Here is a 12,318-nt window from a genome sequence, read left to right as displayed (position 1 = left end):
TGTCGGAGAAATGTCCGATGAGATTTTGACATCCCTGTTCCTTACAAAGTATTGGCCACAATTTCTTGATGAAGAGAAAGAAACGAGCTTGTGAAGGAGAGCAGTCATGAAAACAGATATAAACACAAAGATTTTACGTTTAGAAAATTTGTTTGTACACCTCCTGGTTTTTAATTCCCTCTATTCCATGTGTATTAATCTTGGGAATAGACAAGACAGCAATGTGCAAAAAGGCCAACAAATTAACAATTTTATTTCTACACAGTTAAAGATAAGAGCATGTTAGAAAAATACATTTTTTTTTATGATATATTATCAATTAAATTATTTATAGTTCTCTCATTGAAATTATTTGATATTCAGGTAATAAAATTTCTAATTATTTCGTAATATCATACGTAATTATTTATTAAGTTATTTAACAAAACGGCACACTGACTAGTGGCTTCTCCTGCTTTCTTTATAAATATAGAAAATCTTGTCTCCTTATATTGTTGTTGACATCTTATCCTACTACAGTGAATGCAAGGAAAAAGCGGGCGATGAGTTATGTCTCCCCACTGCGTGTAACTCGCACTCGCCACGCGCGCTCGCCGCGCGCTTAACTTCGAACTTCACAAAAGTACATCTTACTGGTTAATTACGATATGCATTACAACACAAATACATATTAACGGACTAGCCAGGTGCGTGTGTATAGTACTATTACTCTCTTTCATCCAACACAACCTAAAGATATTTTGGAGGCCCCTTGGATTACTTTTATCCCGAAATGAAAACAACTCTTTCAACATAAGGTAAGCTGTAGTTCGTTCTCTGAAGAAGGCAGTTCAGTCTATTCTGACTTACGTAGCGCCGGCTTAATTACATCTTTCTCATAATTTTGCGCACAGACTGGACCCAGATAAACCTGACACCAACAGTAAGACAAGCCGGCCTTATTTACCTTTTAGTTATAGGATATCCCCTGATGGCAACAAATATCCATGGTCCCATATTCCTACTGTATAGCCAGGTGTCTCAAATCTTCAGTAAGTCGACTTTTCAAATCACCTCTTCTAACGAATCACGTGATCGACGTCCACTGTGCGCATCATGCCCATCGTGCGCAGGGTCATTCCTATTATCACGTGAACACGTATCTTGAACACGTCTTCAACTCGTGCTCTCCTCGTGCTTTGACGATAAAATGCTGTCTTTTTTTTCTGGCGGGATCTTGGTTTCTAATGTCCTTCGTCTTCGCCTTCTAGCTCCTCTTTCTACTTGCCCTCCTTTGGTTTGTTTCTCTCTATTACCCTGCTCTTTTGCCGAGCTCGATTCAAGGTTTAAAACTCCAGATGAAGATGATCGAGATGGAGGCTTAGGCGAGTGAGTGTCCTTCACGCTACAACTTATCTTCATAGCAGAGTTGCGCCTTTCCTTGACACGTTCTCCGTGTTCCTGTATCAAAGATAATTTGGCGCTTTCCATTGAGGCCTCATGTTTCACAGGGGAATTTAGCGTTGCCGGCGGCAAACGAGATCTCAGCAACAAACTTTCTGACGTCTTGGAGAGCTCTGCTTTATCTTATATTCCCAAAAGCCGACCTATAAATAGCACGCAATCGGTCTTTATTAGCACGTGACTTAAATTCCTATTTCTCGTCTTCAGCCCTTATCGCTGTTGATTGGTAACATAGCCCGTAAGGAGGCAGTGAACGTGAATCTTTGGTCTTTAGTTTTGCCTCCGTATAGAAAGAGGGAGTGTTGCAATGGAAGAGACTGGGAACCGGTTGTCCGGCTGGGCTGATTAGCTCGGAATGTAGGAGTGCGGAAGAGAAAACCTTCTGTGGTTAAAACTGACCTGAAATAGAAATGATCGCGTTAACAGGCATAAACTAAATCGCGCTCAGAATATGGCCATGGCTGAGTATGGCAAGTAAACATGTTCATTTGCCAAACTGCTAATTCTACAACAGTTTTTGAGCCGGCCGTTTTGATTTCATTTTCACTTAAAGTGAACAATTGTTTAAGGCGGAAATACGTTAGCTGTAATTTCCTGAGAAAAGTTCTCTTCTTTGTGGTCACCATGGCAGACACTTTAAAAAAAATTTTAAACTAAACCTCTCGAGGCTAACACTGAAATGAAAACATGCGCACAGTCAATGATGTAATGGATTCCAACGCTGAGACCAAAAGATTGTCTGCACGCGTCTGAATGGCAATGCGTGTCAAGTCGGGCAGAGGACGGTTAATTCGTTGACACGAGCTATCCGCCCTTGTACATCTTGAACGACGAATTGAGAGCCCAGAGCGTTTTTACGCTAGACGCATGAAACAGCAGACGCCTAATCCAGCAAATACCAGGCGCAAAAAGAAACGATACGAAAAGAGGAAAACATTTGAATACATGAGCAGACATTGTCTTTATTGGATTATCATCTGACAAAATCTTCAGCAGTTAACAATACAGTGGCTGTTAGAAGATTGATGATGAGGATTTACGGAATTTAGCGAAGACAAGAATGGGGTTTAACGAGTCACTCAAAAGTTCCCCTATATATCTTATCTTAAAAGTCAACAAAAAGCCCAATTTGCACATAAATATCGTTTCACTTGTGACAAGGATTTGACTAAACCCTAACCCTAAGCTCGATTTTGGCCACATATGAGAAAAGTGGAAAAAATAGGTCCGCATAGTGTACATATTGTTAGTGCAGCCGCTATCAATGACAGTCCGAGTGCAACAACGTAGTGGATGCCTTATCATTAGATGATGACACATTTGCCTTCACTCGCTTCCGTTGACGAAGCAGCAGGAAAATCGATGCTTCTCAGTTGATGATTGCTGCGAAATCCTTTGAATATTTTCGCCGAATAAGCGTTCACAACTTCGAGCGTTCGGATAGGTATTTCAGTTTTCCAGATCCATTCATTCTTGTCAGGATCATAACATTCTACTTGTTTATCAGGTGGCGAGTCGCGTTCACAACACATCGAGATGCAGCCAATTGCAAGAGCATACAGTTTCTCATCAACTGACAAAAGCTTGGGACAAAGCAACGGACTGATGTTTAAGCTTGCAATGAACTGCCACTCATTTGTTGTTTCACTGTATACTTCACATTGACACCTTGAGGACCTCCCCCTCTCTAGTATAGCCCCCCCAGCAATGAAAATTCTCCCGTTACATGCAACTCCGCTCAGGTCCATTTTCGGTTGTAGAAAGTCAGCCATCTTATCCCACTGATTTCTGCAAAGACTGTACCTGTAAACATCAGTGTAGCACTTTAACGCCTCTCCGTTATGGCTTTCTACAAGCCTTTCTTCACCGCCAATAAAATAGACAAAATCTTCTTTGGCTAAAATGCAAACATCTTGTCTTGCGTCCAAAAAATCAAATGAAGTTACATCTTCCCACGAGTTTGATTCCTCTTTGTATTTTCTAATGAAGGAAATACGTTTCCTCCTTTCTTCGCGTACGCTGTAGTCCACAGCTTGTCTTTCAGACACCATAGCGTATATTTCATCATCATTGACGGCAAATATTTCCCGTAATACCCGGGCCTTGTTACAATCTCTCTCTGGTGACCCGCCATACCAAGAGTTAGAGTATGGATTATAGCATATGAGTGGACGGATCAGTTGACACCATGGCTGAAATGAATCCAGTACTTTGCTATATACCGGTAGTTTACCTCGAAAAAAGAAAAATTGTCCCTTCCCCGAAAATACACCAGGCATTTCACCTAGCTTACACCACCTACCCTCACCAGGAAAATAACACAAAATAGGTTGACCATTCTGCTCACGGCTGTTATCCGGGGTTACTGCGCTAGTGACAACTATAACAGAGGTCTCGAGCGACTTTCTGGGTGAAATGGACAAATTACCATACTTGTGTGAGTCAATTAAATTTATAGCGTCTACCACACGATTCAGACAGCTTTCATTGTCTTTCACCAAATCATTCATTAGAATATCACTGGATAGAAAGTCACGCGATGCAAAAACAAGTCGAACGTGACGAAATAACTCGACGAAGTATTTCTGCCGTTTGCTTCTGTTGTGATCAATCCATGCTAGAATGATCTTAAACACGTCTTCTTCGGCGCCAACATTTATTTCATCACTTGAAAGCCACATTTCCATTTCTTTGCTTGACATATTAAGAACTTCTTCACGGTTCGTTTCGTACACGGCGGTGAAATTTGCAAGGATGCATTTTTCGGTCTTCGCCAAAAGTTCTTGGCAATGATAGCTTTGGGAAAAATTGTAAACTGAAATACAATTTGAAGTATTCAACATCTCTCCTAAAGCTGCCTCAGCGAGCGTTTTTAAGTTCGGAAGAAATAAATAATCGGCCGAAATGACAAGGTCTCGGGCATTCTCTTCCGCTAATATCTGAACATCACCGGTGTAGATAAACTGCAGTGTATTTCTCATAGCAGACTCGGAAAACATCTCCAAACGAACAATTCCTTCTCTGGACTCCTTCATGTCGCTGTTTAGTAGTTTTTCAAAGAAAGGACTTGCCTCTGAAAGAACTTGCTTATGAGCTTTGAATTCTTTGCCATCTTTGACCACCAAAATAACATCGCATCGCTGATCGGGCGTCTTTTTTGGCAGATAGAGTTCATTCTCTTTCCTTGGACTTGAGGTAACACAATCAGAATTATCTTCAGGCTGCGATAAGGCTGCCATCTTTCAATAAACCAAAATAGAAGACGTTTGGTTTTACGCTAGCCAGTGAAGGATTTCGTTTCCGCTTGTCATTCCAGTGCGGTTTCACTTCACGTCTTTCGGCTCTCTTTCGGTTCCTTTTGTTCTTTGGGAAACAATGGACGAAAAATTCGTCTGTATTCAAAGGCTATTTTTAGATTAGATTTCTGAATTCTGAAGTGTTCATTGCGTTTGCAACCAGTCACTGAGAGAAGAGATCGAAAACCGCTTGAGCAGTTAACATTATTTTCAACCGACACCACGGCCGTTTCAATATACCAAAATAGAAGACGTTTGGTTTTACGCTAGCCAGTGAAGGATTTCGTTTCCGCTTGTCATTCCAGTGCGGTTTCACTTCACTTCTTTCGGCTCTCTTTCGGTTCCTTTTGTTCTTTGGGAAACAATGGACGAAAAATTCGTCTGTATTCAAAGGCTATTTTTAGATTAGATTTCTGAATTCTGAAGTGTTCATTGCGTTTGCAACCAGTCACTGAGAGAAGAGATCGAAAACCGCTTGAGCAGTCAACATTATTTTCAACTGGCACCACGGCCGTTAGCAAAGATTAGAAAGTAGTGGATTTAAATAGTTTATTTAATATATTTAATAGATTTATTTTTGTTATATGTAGAATGCTGGCGCATTCACGGCACACGCGGAAATTCGACAGCGCGCAGCGGCTTGTTGGAAAGGGTTTACAGTCCTACGTCAGCTACGTGCGCGACTAAGAAATGTGCGAGAATTTACTCCTGGGAACTGGCAATGAATCGAACGTTTAAGAGATACCCTAACAGCTGAGTAATTTACGGTCAACACTAATTTTCTCGCAATTTTGTCGCGCAGCAATGCAGCAATGCCAGTAAAATAATGTTCTCTCAACAACATCTGAATACACGAGCAGACATAAGGCTGCCTTCACTGGATTATCATCTGACAAAATGTTCAGCATTCTATTCTATTTCGTTTCTCAGTCGAATAGAACAGATTTCTATTATACTTAAAGGACACACCGGACAGCTTACGTGACGAAAACAGATACCTTGAACGTGTTTTTCACAAAAACAACTACAACGCTGACTTTATTAGACGAAACATTTACCGACCTACTGAAGCTGACGCTACGAACAGGAACCCTACACCTGTCACTACAGTGACTATACCTTACATTAAGGGCACTTCTGAGACCATCTCACGGATCCTACAGCCCTACAACATTCGTGTAGCCCACAAACCTACAACTACGTTACGACACTTACTGACCAACGTGAAAGACAGAGACGAACCTAACGACAGACAGGGAGCAGTTTACAAGATCAAATGCTCCGACTGCCAGGCTTCCTACATTGGTGAGACTGGCAGAAACCTTAACACGAGACTGACTGAACACAAACGAGCCACGAGAAATGGTGATGCCAACAATCACATTGCTGTACATCATCAACTGACAAACCACAACATTGACTGAGACTCTGCTCAGTGCTTAACCTACAGTACAAACTATTTTCGACGACTGACTCTGGAAAGCTGGTACACTAACCTAGAACAAACGCCTCTTAACAGATGTCAACAACTACCGGCGCCTTACAAACGACTTATCCACGACAGAAACGAAACCGACAAACGGACTTCTAACAGACCGACTTAACAATACACGGACCAAAAACCGACCTACTTGACTAACAATAGACGGATCGAAACCCACCAATGACTGATGACAAACTTTACACGAGTCTTTTAGCCAATACCATCATGGCTATACTGACCAATCACGTTCAACGGACCAGACTTATAACATCATCGACAGACAAACACTATTCACTTGACTCTGAAGATGACTTCCGCTCAGGTTGTCGAAACGTCAGTCACCAACAACAGTTCTTTTCAGAACTACACTCATCCGGACGATCACACTATACCAACTACTGATACTCCTGGGTTGAAACCATTTACTGTGTGAGGTCCAATTACTAATTAATCGTATTTATGACAAATTTCGAAATAAGAAAAAGTCTTTGGGGAACTTCTTTTGAGCGAAAAAGTCAGTAACGCTTTCCACAAGTTTTAAAAGCTGTAGGGAACACTAAGAAGGAAGCCATTAAAACACCCGGAATTGCGTGGGAATCACGGGTATCCAACTACAAGAAGTTAGGCACCCACGTGATTGCGCGGCAACTCAGTACGTGACAAATAGGCGCGCGGAGAACTTATCACGATCGAGAATTTTGTTATAGATACGATTAGTTGTATAACTATTACGTGTAACCCTCTTTAAATAAAGGTTGATTGATTGATCGATTTAACAACAATACTAATCTTAAATATCTATCGTTTCACTGGTTACAAGGATTTAAACACTTCTTCAATGATTTACAATGAAGCTCAACTACGGCCACGTATGAGAAACCTAGAAAAAAATAGGTCTGCGTGGTGTACACATTGTTAATGCATAGTCTGTGAACAATGACAGTTCGAGTGCAGCAATGAGGTGGATGGTAATGGAATTATTACCGGTCAGGCTTTTGGATTACATGATGACAAATTTGCCTTCACTCGCTTCCAATGACTGGACAGGACGAAAAAATCTCCAGGGATTGTGGCTTTTCGATTGCTGATTGCTGAGGAAGCCTTTGAATATTCTCGCCGAATAAGAGTTCACAGTTCTTTCGACATTCGAACGCGTTCGGAAGGGTAGTTCAGTTTTCAAGATCCATTCATCCTTGTCAGGGTCATAACATTCTACTCTTGTATGAGATGGCAAGGACTCAACATTCGACATGTAGCTACCAAGAGCATACAGTTGTTCACCAACTGGACAAAACTTGGGACGTGCCTCCGGTCTGATGTTCAAGATTGCAATAGACTGCCATTCATTCGTTGTTTCACTGTATACGTCACATTCACATCTCGGGGACATCACAGTTACTCCTGCACTTACCAGTTGCAACCCTCCAGTGATGAAAACTCTCCCGTTGCACGCAGCTCCGCTAACGAACTTTTTTGGTCGTCGAAAGTCCGCTACCTTGTCCCATTGGTTTCTACTAAGATTGTACCTGTAAACATCAGTGTAGCACTTTAACAACTCTTTGCCATTCCTTTCAAGTATTTCTTCACCGCCAATAAAATACACAAAATTGTCTTTGGCTACAATGCAGAAATGTTCTCTTCTGTTCAAATGATCAAATGAAGTTACATCTTCCCATGAATTTGATTCCACTTTGTACTTCCTGATAGAGGAAACACATTTTCCCCTGTCATTGTTAACCTCTCTGGACCAGCGGTCTCTTCTGTATTCCACAGCTCGCATTTCAGACACCAGAGCGTACATTTCATTGTCATTACTAACAAATATTTCCCGTAATGCCCCCCTGTTAACATCTATGTATGGTAATCTTGTCCAACAGTTCGAGTATGGATTATAGCATGCAAGTGCACGCCTCAGTTCAGACCATTGCCGGAATGAATCCAGTACCTTACTATATAGTTTACTTCGATAAAAGACAAATTCTCCCGTCCCTGAATATTCACTAGGCATTTCACCTAGCTTACACCACCTACCCTCACCAGGAAAATAACACAAAATAGGTTGAGCACTCAGTTCCCAGTTAGGGCTGATGTCCTTGCGCATCGCGCTAGTGACAACTATAACAAAGGTCTCGAGCGACTTTCTGGGTGAAATGGACAAATTACATTGTACCATAGTTTTGTGCGTCAATTAAATTTATAGCGTCTACCATTCATTGTCTTTCACCAAATCATTCTTTAGAATATCATTGGATAGAAAGTCACGCGATACAAAAACAAGTCGAACGTGACCAAATAACAAAACAACAAAAGCTCTTCACAAATTATCTTTACGGTAATTTAACATTGGTCTGAACTTGGGAACTAATTATAACGCAGGTCTGAAACAGGGTTTTGATTTAAGAGTCAGGTCATAAATAGGGTTTCGAATTTTTGGTCAGGTCATAAATAGGGTAGAGAACATTGCACATTTTGGCCATAAATAGGGTAAGGGTTTTGGGAAGCAGGCCACACAACCCCATCCAATTTTTCTGAGAGTACCCTCCCCACCCGGGAGAGAAGGTCTCTTCTCTGTGGTTAGCATAACAGACTCTTGAAACAAAATTCTGAAATAGTTCTCGATGCTAACACTGAAATGAAAACATGCGCACAGTCACTATATTTAAGCCGGATGTAATGGTTTCCAACGCCAAGACGAATGATTTGTCTGCGTGCGTCTGAATGACAATGCATGTCAGTATAAGGTCAGGCGGAGGACGGTTAATCCGCTTTTGTACACCTTGAGTGACGAATTGAGAACTCACAGCGTTTTTACACCAGACGTATGAAACAACAGACGCCCAATACGGCAAACACCAGGCGCAGAAAGAAAACAAACAAAAAGTGGGAAACATTTGAATACACAAACAAACATTGTCTTTATTAGATTATCATCTGATGGAATGTTCAGCAGTTAACAATACAGTGGCTGTTAGAAGCTGGAGGAAGTTTTATGACTTTAGGGACGACAAGAACAGGATTTAACAAGTTCGTACAAAGTTTCCCACAAAATCTTTTCTTAACTATCAAAAAAGCCCAGTTTGGAATAGCTATTGTTTCACTAGTTACCAGAATTTCAATGAATTACAATGTAGCTTGATTGTGGCCACGTATCAGAAACTAAGAAAACGTAGGTCCGCGTGGTGTACATATTGTTAATGTAAAATCGGCGAACATTAACAGTTTGAGTGCAGCTATGTAGTCAATGGCCTTTCGATTACGCGATGACGCATTTGCCTTCCCTTACTTTCGTTGACGAGGCAGGATGGAAATATCTCCCGGAATTGATGCTTTTCAGTTACTTATTGCTGAGAAAACCTTTGAATATTCTCGCCGAATAAGCATTCACAGCTCTCGTGGTATTCGAACGCGTTCGGATGGGTATGTCAGTTTTCCAGATCCATTCATTCTTGTCAGGATCATAACATTCTACTCTTGTATCTAGTGGTGAAGCGGGTCTATAAAACATCCTGCACCCTAGAGCATACAATTGCTCATCAACTGACAAAAGCTTGGGATATTCTCCTGGTCTGATGTTCAAGCTTGCAATAAACTGCCACTCATTTGTTGTTTCACTGTACACTTCACATTGACATGTTACTAAACGATATCCCAGTTCAACCTTTCCAGTGATGAATATTTTTCCGTTACATGCAGCTCCGCTCAGGCCCACTTTCGGTCGTTGAATGTCAGCTACCTTGTCCCATTGGTTTCTGCTAATATTGTACCTGTAAACATCAGTGTAGAGTGTAAGCTCGTCATACTCAACCGTTTCTGCAGCAATCCATTCTTCATCGCCAATGAAATAGACAAAATCATCTTTGGCTACGATGCAAACATTTTCTCTTGCGTCCAAATGATCAAATGAAGTTACTTCTTCCCACGAGTTTGAAGCCTGTTTGTGTTTTATTATGGAGGAAATACATTTCTTCCTTTCTTCGCTTCTAACATCCTGGCGTACTCTGTAGTCCACATCTCGCCTTCCACACGCCAGAGCGTATATTTCATCGTCATGGACGACAAATATTTCTTCTAATACCATGGCAAAATCTATGTCTGGTAACCCGCCAACAGACACTGAGTTTGAATATAGATCATAGCTTACAAATCCAAGCGTATCTAAAGACCTATGTTGAAGTGAATGCAGTTTACCTCGACAAAAGATCAATCCTCCCCTCTCTGGGTAATTACGAGGCATTTCACCTAGCTTACACCATCTACCCTCACCAGGAAAATAACACAAAATAGGTTGACCATTCTGCTTACAGCTGTTATTCGGGGTTACTGCGCTAGTGACAACAATAACCATAACAGAGGTCTCGAGCGACTTTCTAGGTGCAATGGACAAATTACCATACTTGTGTGAGTCAATTAAATTTATAGCCTCCACCACACGATTCAGACAGCATTCATTGTCTTTCACCAAATCATTCTTTAGAATATCACTGGATAGAAAGTCACGCGATACAAAAACAACTCGAACGTGACCAAATAACTCGGCGAAATATTTCTGTCGTTCCTTTCTGTCGTGATCAATCCATGCTAGAATAATCTTAAACACGTCTTCTTCGGCGCCAACATTTATTTCATCACTTGAAAGCCACATTTGCATTTCTTTGCTCGACATATTAAGAACCTCTTCACGGTTCGTTTCGTAAACGGCGGTGAAATTTGTAAAGAAGTATTTTTCGGTCTTCGCAAAAAGTTCTTCGCAGTGATATCTTTCGGAAAAATTGTAAAGTGAAATACAGTTTGAAGTATTCAACATTTTTACTAAAGCTGCCTCAGCGAGCCTTTTTAAGTACGGAAGGAAGAAATAATCGGCTGAAACGACAAGGTCTCGGGCATTGTTTTCAGCCAATATCTGAATATCACCCGTGTAGATAAACTGCAGTGTATTTCTCATAGCAGACTCGGAAAACATCTCCAAACGAATAATTCCTTCTCTGGACTCCTTCATGTCGCTGTTTAACAGTTTTTCAAAGAAGGGACTTGCCTCTGAAAGAACTTGTTTATGAGCTTTGAATTCTTTGCCATCTTCGACCACCAAAATAACATCGCATCGCTGATCGGGCGTCTCTTTTGGCATAAACACTTCATGGAAATTTTCTTTCCTTAGATCTGAGGACAGATGCGCAGAATTATCTCCAGTCAGAGATGAGGCTGCCATCTTTTAACTTACCAAAATACAAGATGCTTGGTTTTAAAGACGCTAGACTGCGAAGGATTTCGTTTGACGTTCCGCTTGTCGTTTCGATGCTGTTTTACTTCTGTTATCTCGGCTCTATTTCGTTTCCCTTTGTTCTTTTGGAAATAACGATCAGAAATCTCATCTGTGTTCGTAGACCGTCTAATAGATTCGATTTCTGAACAACCAGTGGACCATTTTACAGTTGTCTGCTCAGTAACATGGCCTTTGAATGGCATCGAGGTTGGAGGTGATCTCGTTTTGATACAGACCTCACTGCTTTTGTTCTAGTCGTTCTAACGCTAATTAGGTGCATTTACATGACAAGAGCAGAGAGGTCTGTATCAAAGAAAGGTCACCTCCAGCCTCGCTGCCATTCAAAGGCCAGTTCACCGAGAAGACAGCTGTAAAATGCTCTATTTGGGACGAGGTTACGAAAACGGAAAACACGAAATGTTCATACGTGGTTCATGGCACACCAGAAGTTCGGAAACAGCACTTGTTCGAAACCGTTTAGCTCTCAGGTTAGCAATGAGGCAGAGAAAACCACCTGGAAATAGAAGCGATCGCGCCAGTGCGCGTGAGTTGGGATAAGTGACAAAATCCCACCCTGAGCCGAGTGAGTAAGGTCAAGGCTGAGTATGGCGAGTAAACATGCTCAATTGCCAAAGTTCTAATCTTGTAAGAGTTTTAGAGGCGGCAGTTCTGATTTCGGAGTTTTATCTTTAAGAATTTTCTAAGATCATAAATCCGAGCTCACTGTTACTGTCATCTCTGTCAAAGAGAACAATTGTTTAATGCGGAAATGGGTAAGCTGTAAGGTCCTAAGAGAAATCCCGGGTATTCCCTTATATGGGCTATATAGGTATGTG

The 12,318-nt window shown here is 41.2% G+C and overlaps 3 protein-coding genes across 3 annotated transcripts; all 3 read right to left on the bottom strand.

Annotated features, from left to right (window-relative positions):
* Window positions 1-2,385: 2,385 nt before the first annotated feature.
* Window positions 2,386-4,952, bottom strand: LOC149117382 (kelch-like protein 11). Its single transcript, XM_089283040.1, has one exon. It carries the CDS (start codon window positions 4,680-4,682, stop codon window positions 2,748-2,750), a length of 1,935 nt encoding a protein of 644 aa, XP_089139166.1. The 5' UTR covers window positions 4,683-4,952; the 3' UTR covers window positions 2,386-2,747.
* A 795-nt stretch (window positions 4,953-5,747) lies between these two features.
* Window positions 5,748-8,378, bottom strand: LOC110063861 (kelch-like protein 32). The gene has a single exon (XM_089283043.1). The coding sequence runs from the start codon at window positions 8,321-8,323 to the stop codon at window positions 7,223-7,225; it is 1,101 nt and encodes a 366-aa protein (XP_089139169.1). The 5' UTR covers window positions 8,324-8,378; the 3' UTR covers window positions 5,748-7,222.
* Window positions 8,379-9,118: 740 nt separating this feature from the next.
* Window positions 9,119-12,089, bottom strand: LOC149117381 (kelch-like protein 28). Its single transcript, XM_089283039.1, has one exon. It carries the CDS (start codon window positions 11,426-11,428, stop codon window positions 9,557-9,559), a length of 1,872 nt encoding a protein of 623 aa, XP_089139165.1. The 5' UTR covers window positions 11,429-12,089; the 3' UTR covers window positions 9,119-9,556.
* Between the last annotated feature and the right edge of the window lie 229 nt (window positions 12,090-12,318).

The sequence above is a fragment of the Orbicella faveolata genome, unplaced genomic scaffold (assembly GCF_042242905.1).
Source record: "Orbicella faveolata isolate gen_17 unplaced genomic scaffold, um_ofav_v1 contig_12, whole genome shotgun sequence".
Classification (NCBI taxonomy): Eukaryota; Metazoa; Cnidaria; class Anthozoa; order Scleractinia; family Merulinidae; genus Orbicella; species Orbicella faveolata.
This window is presented reverse-complemented; position numbering and strand designations above follow the sequence as displayed.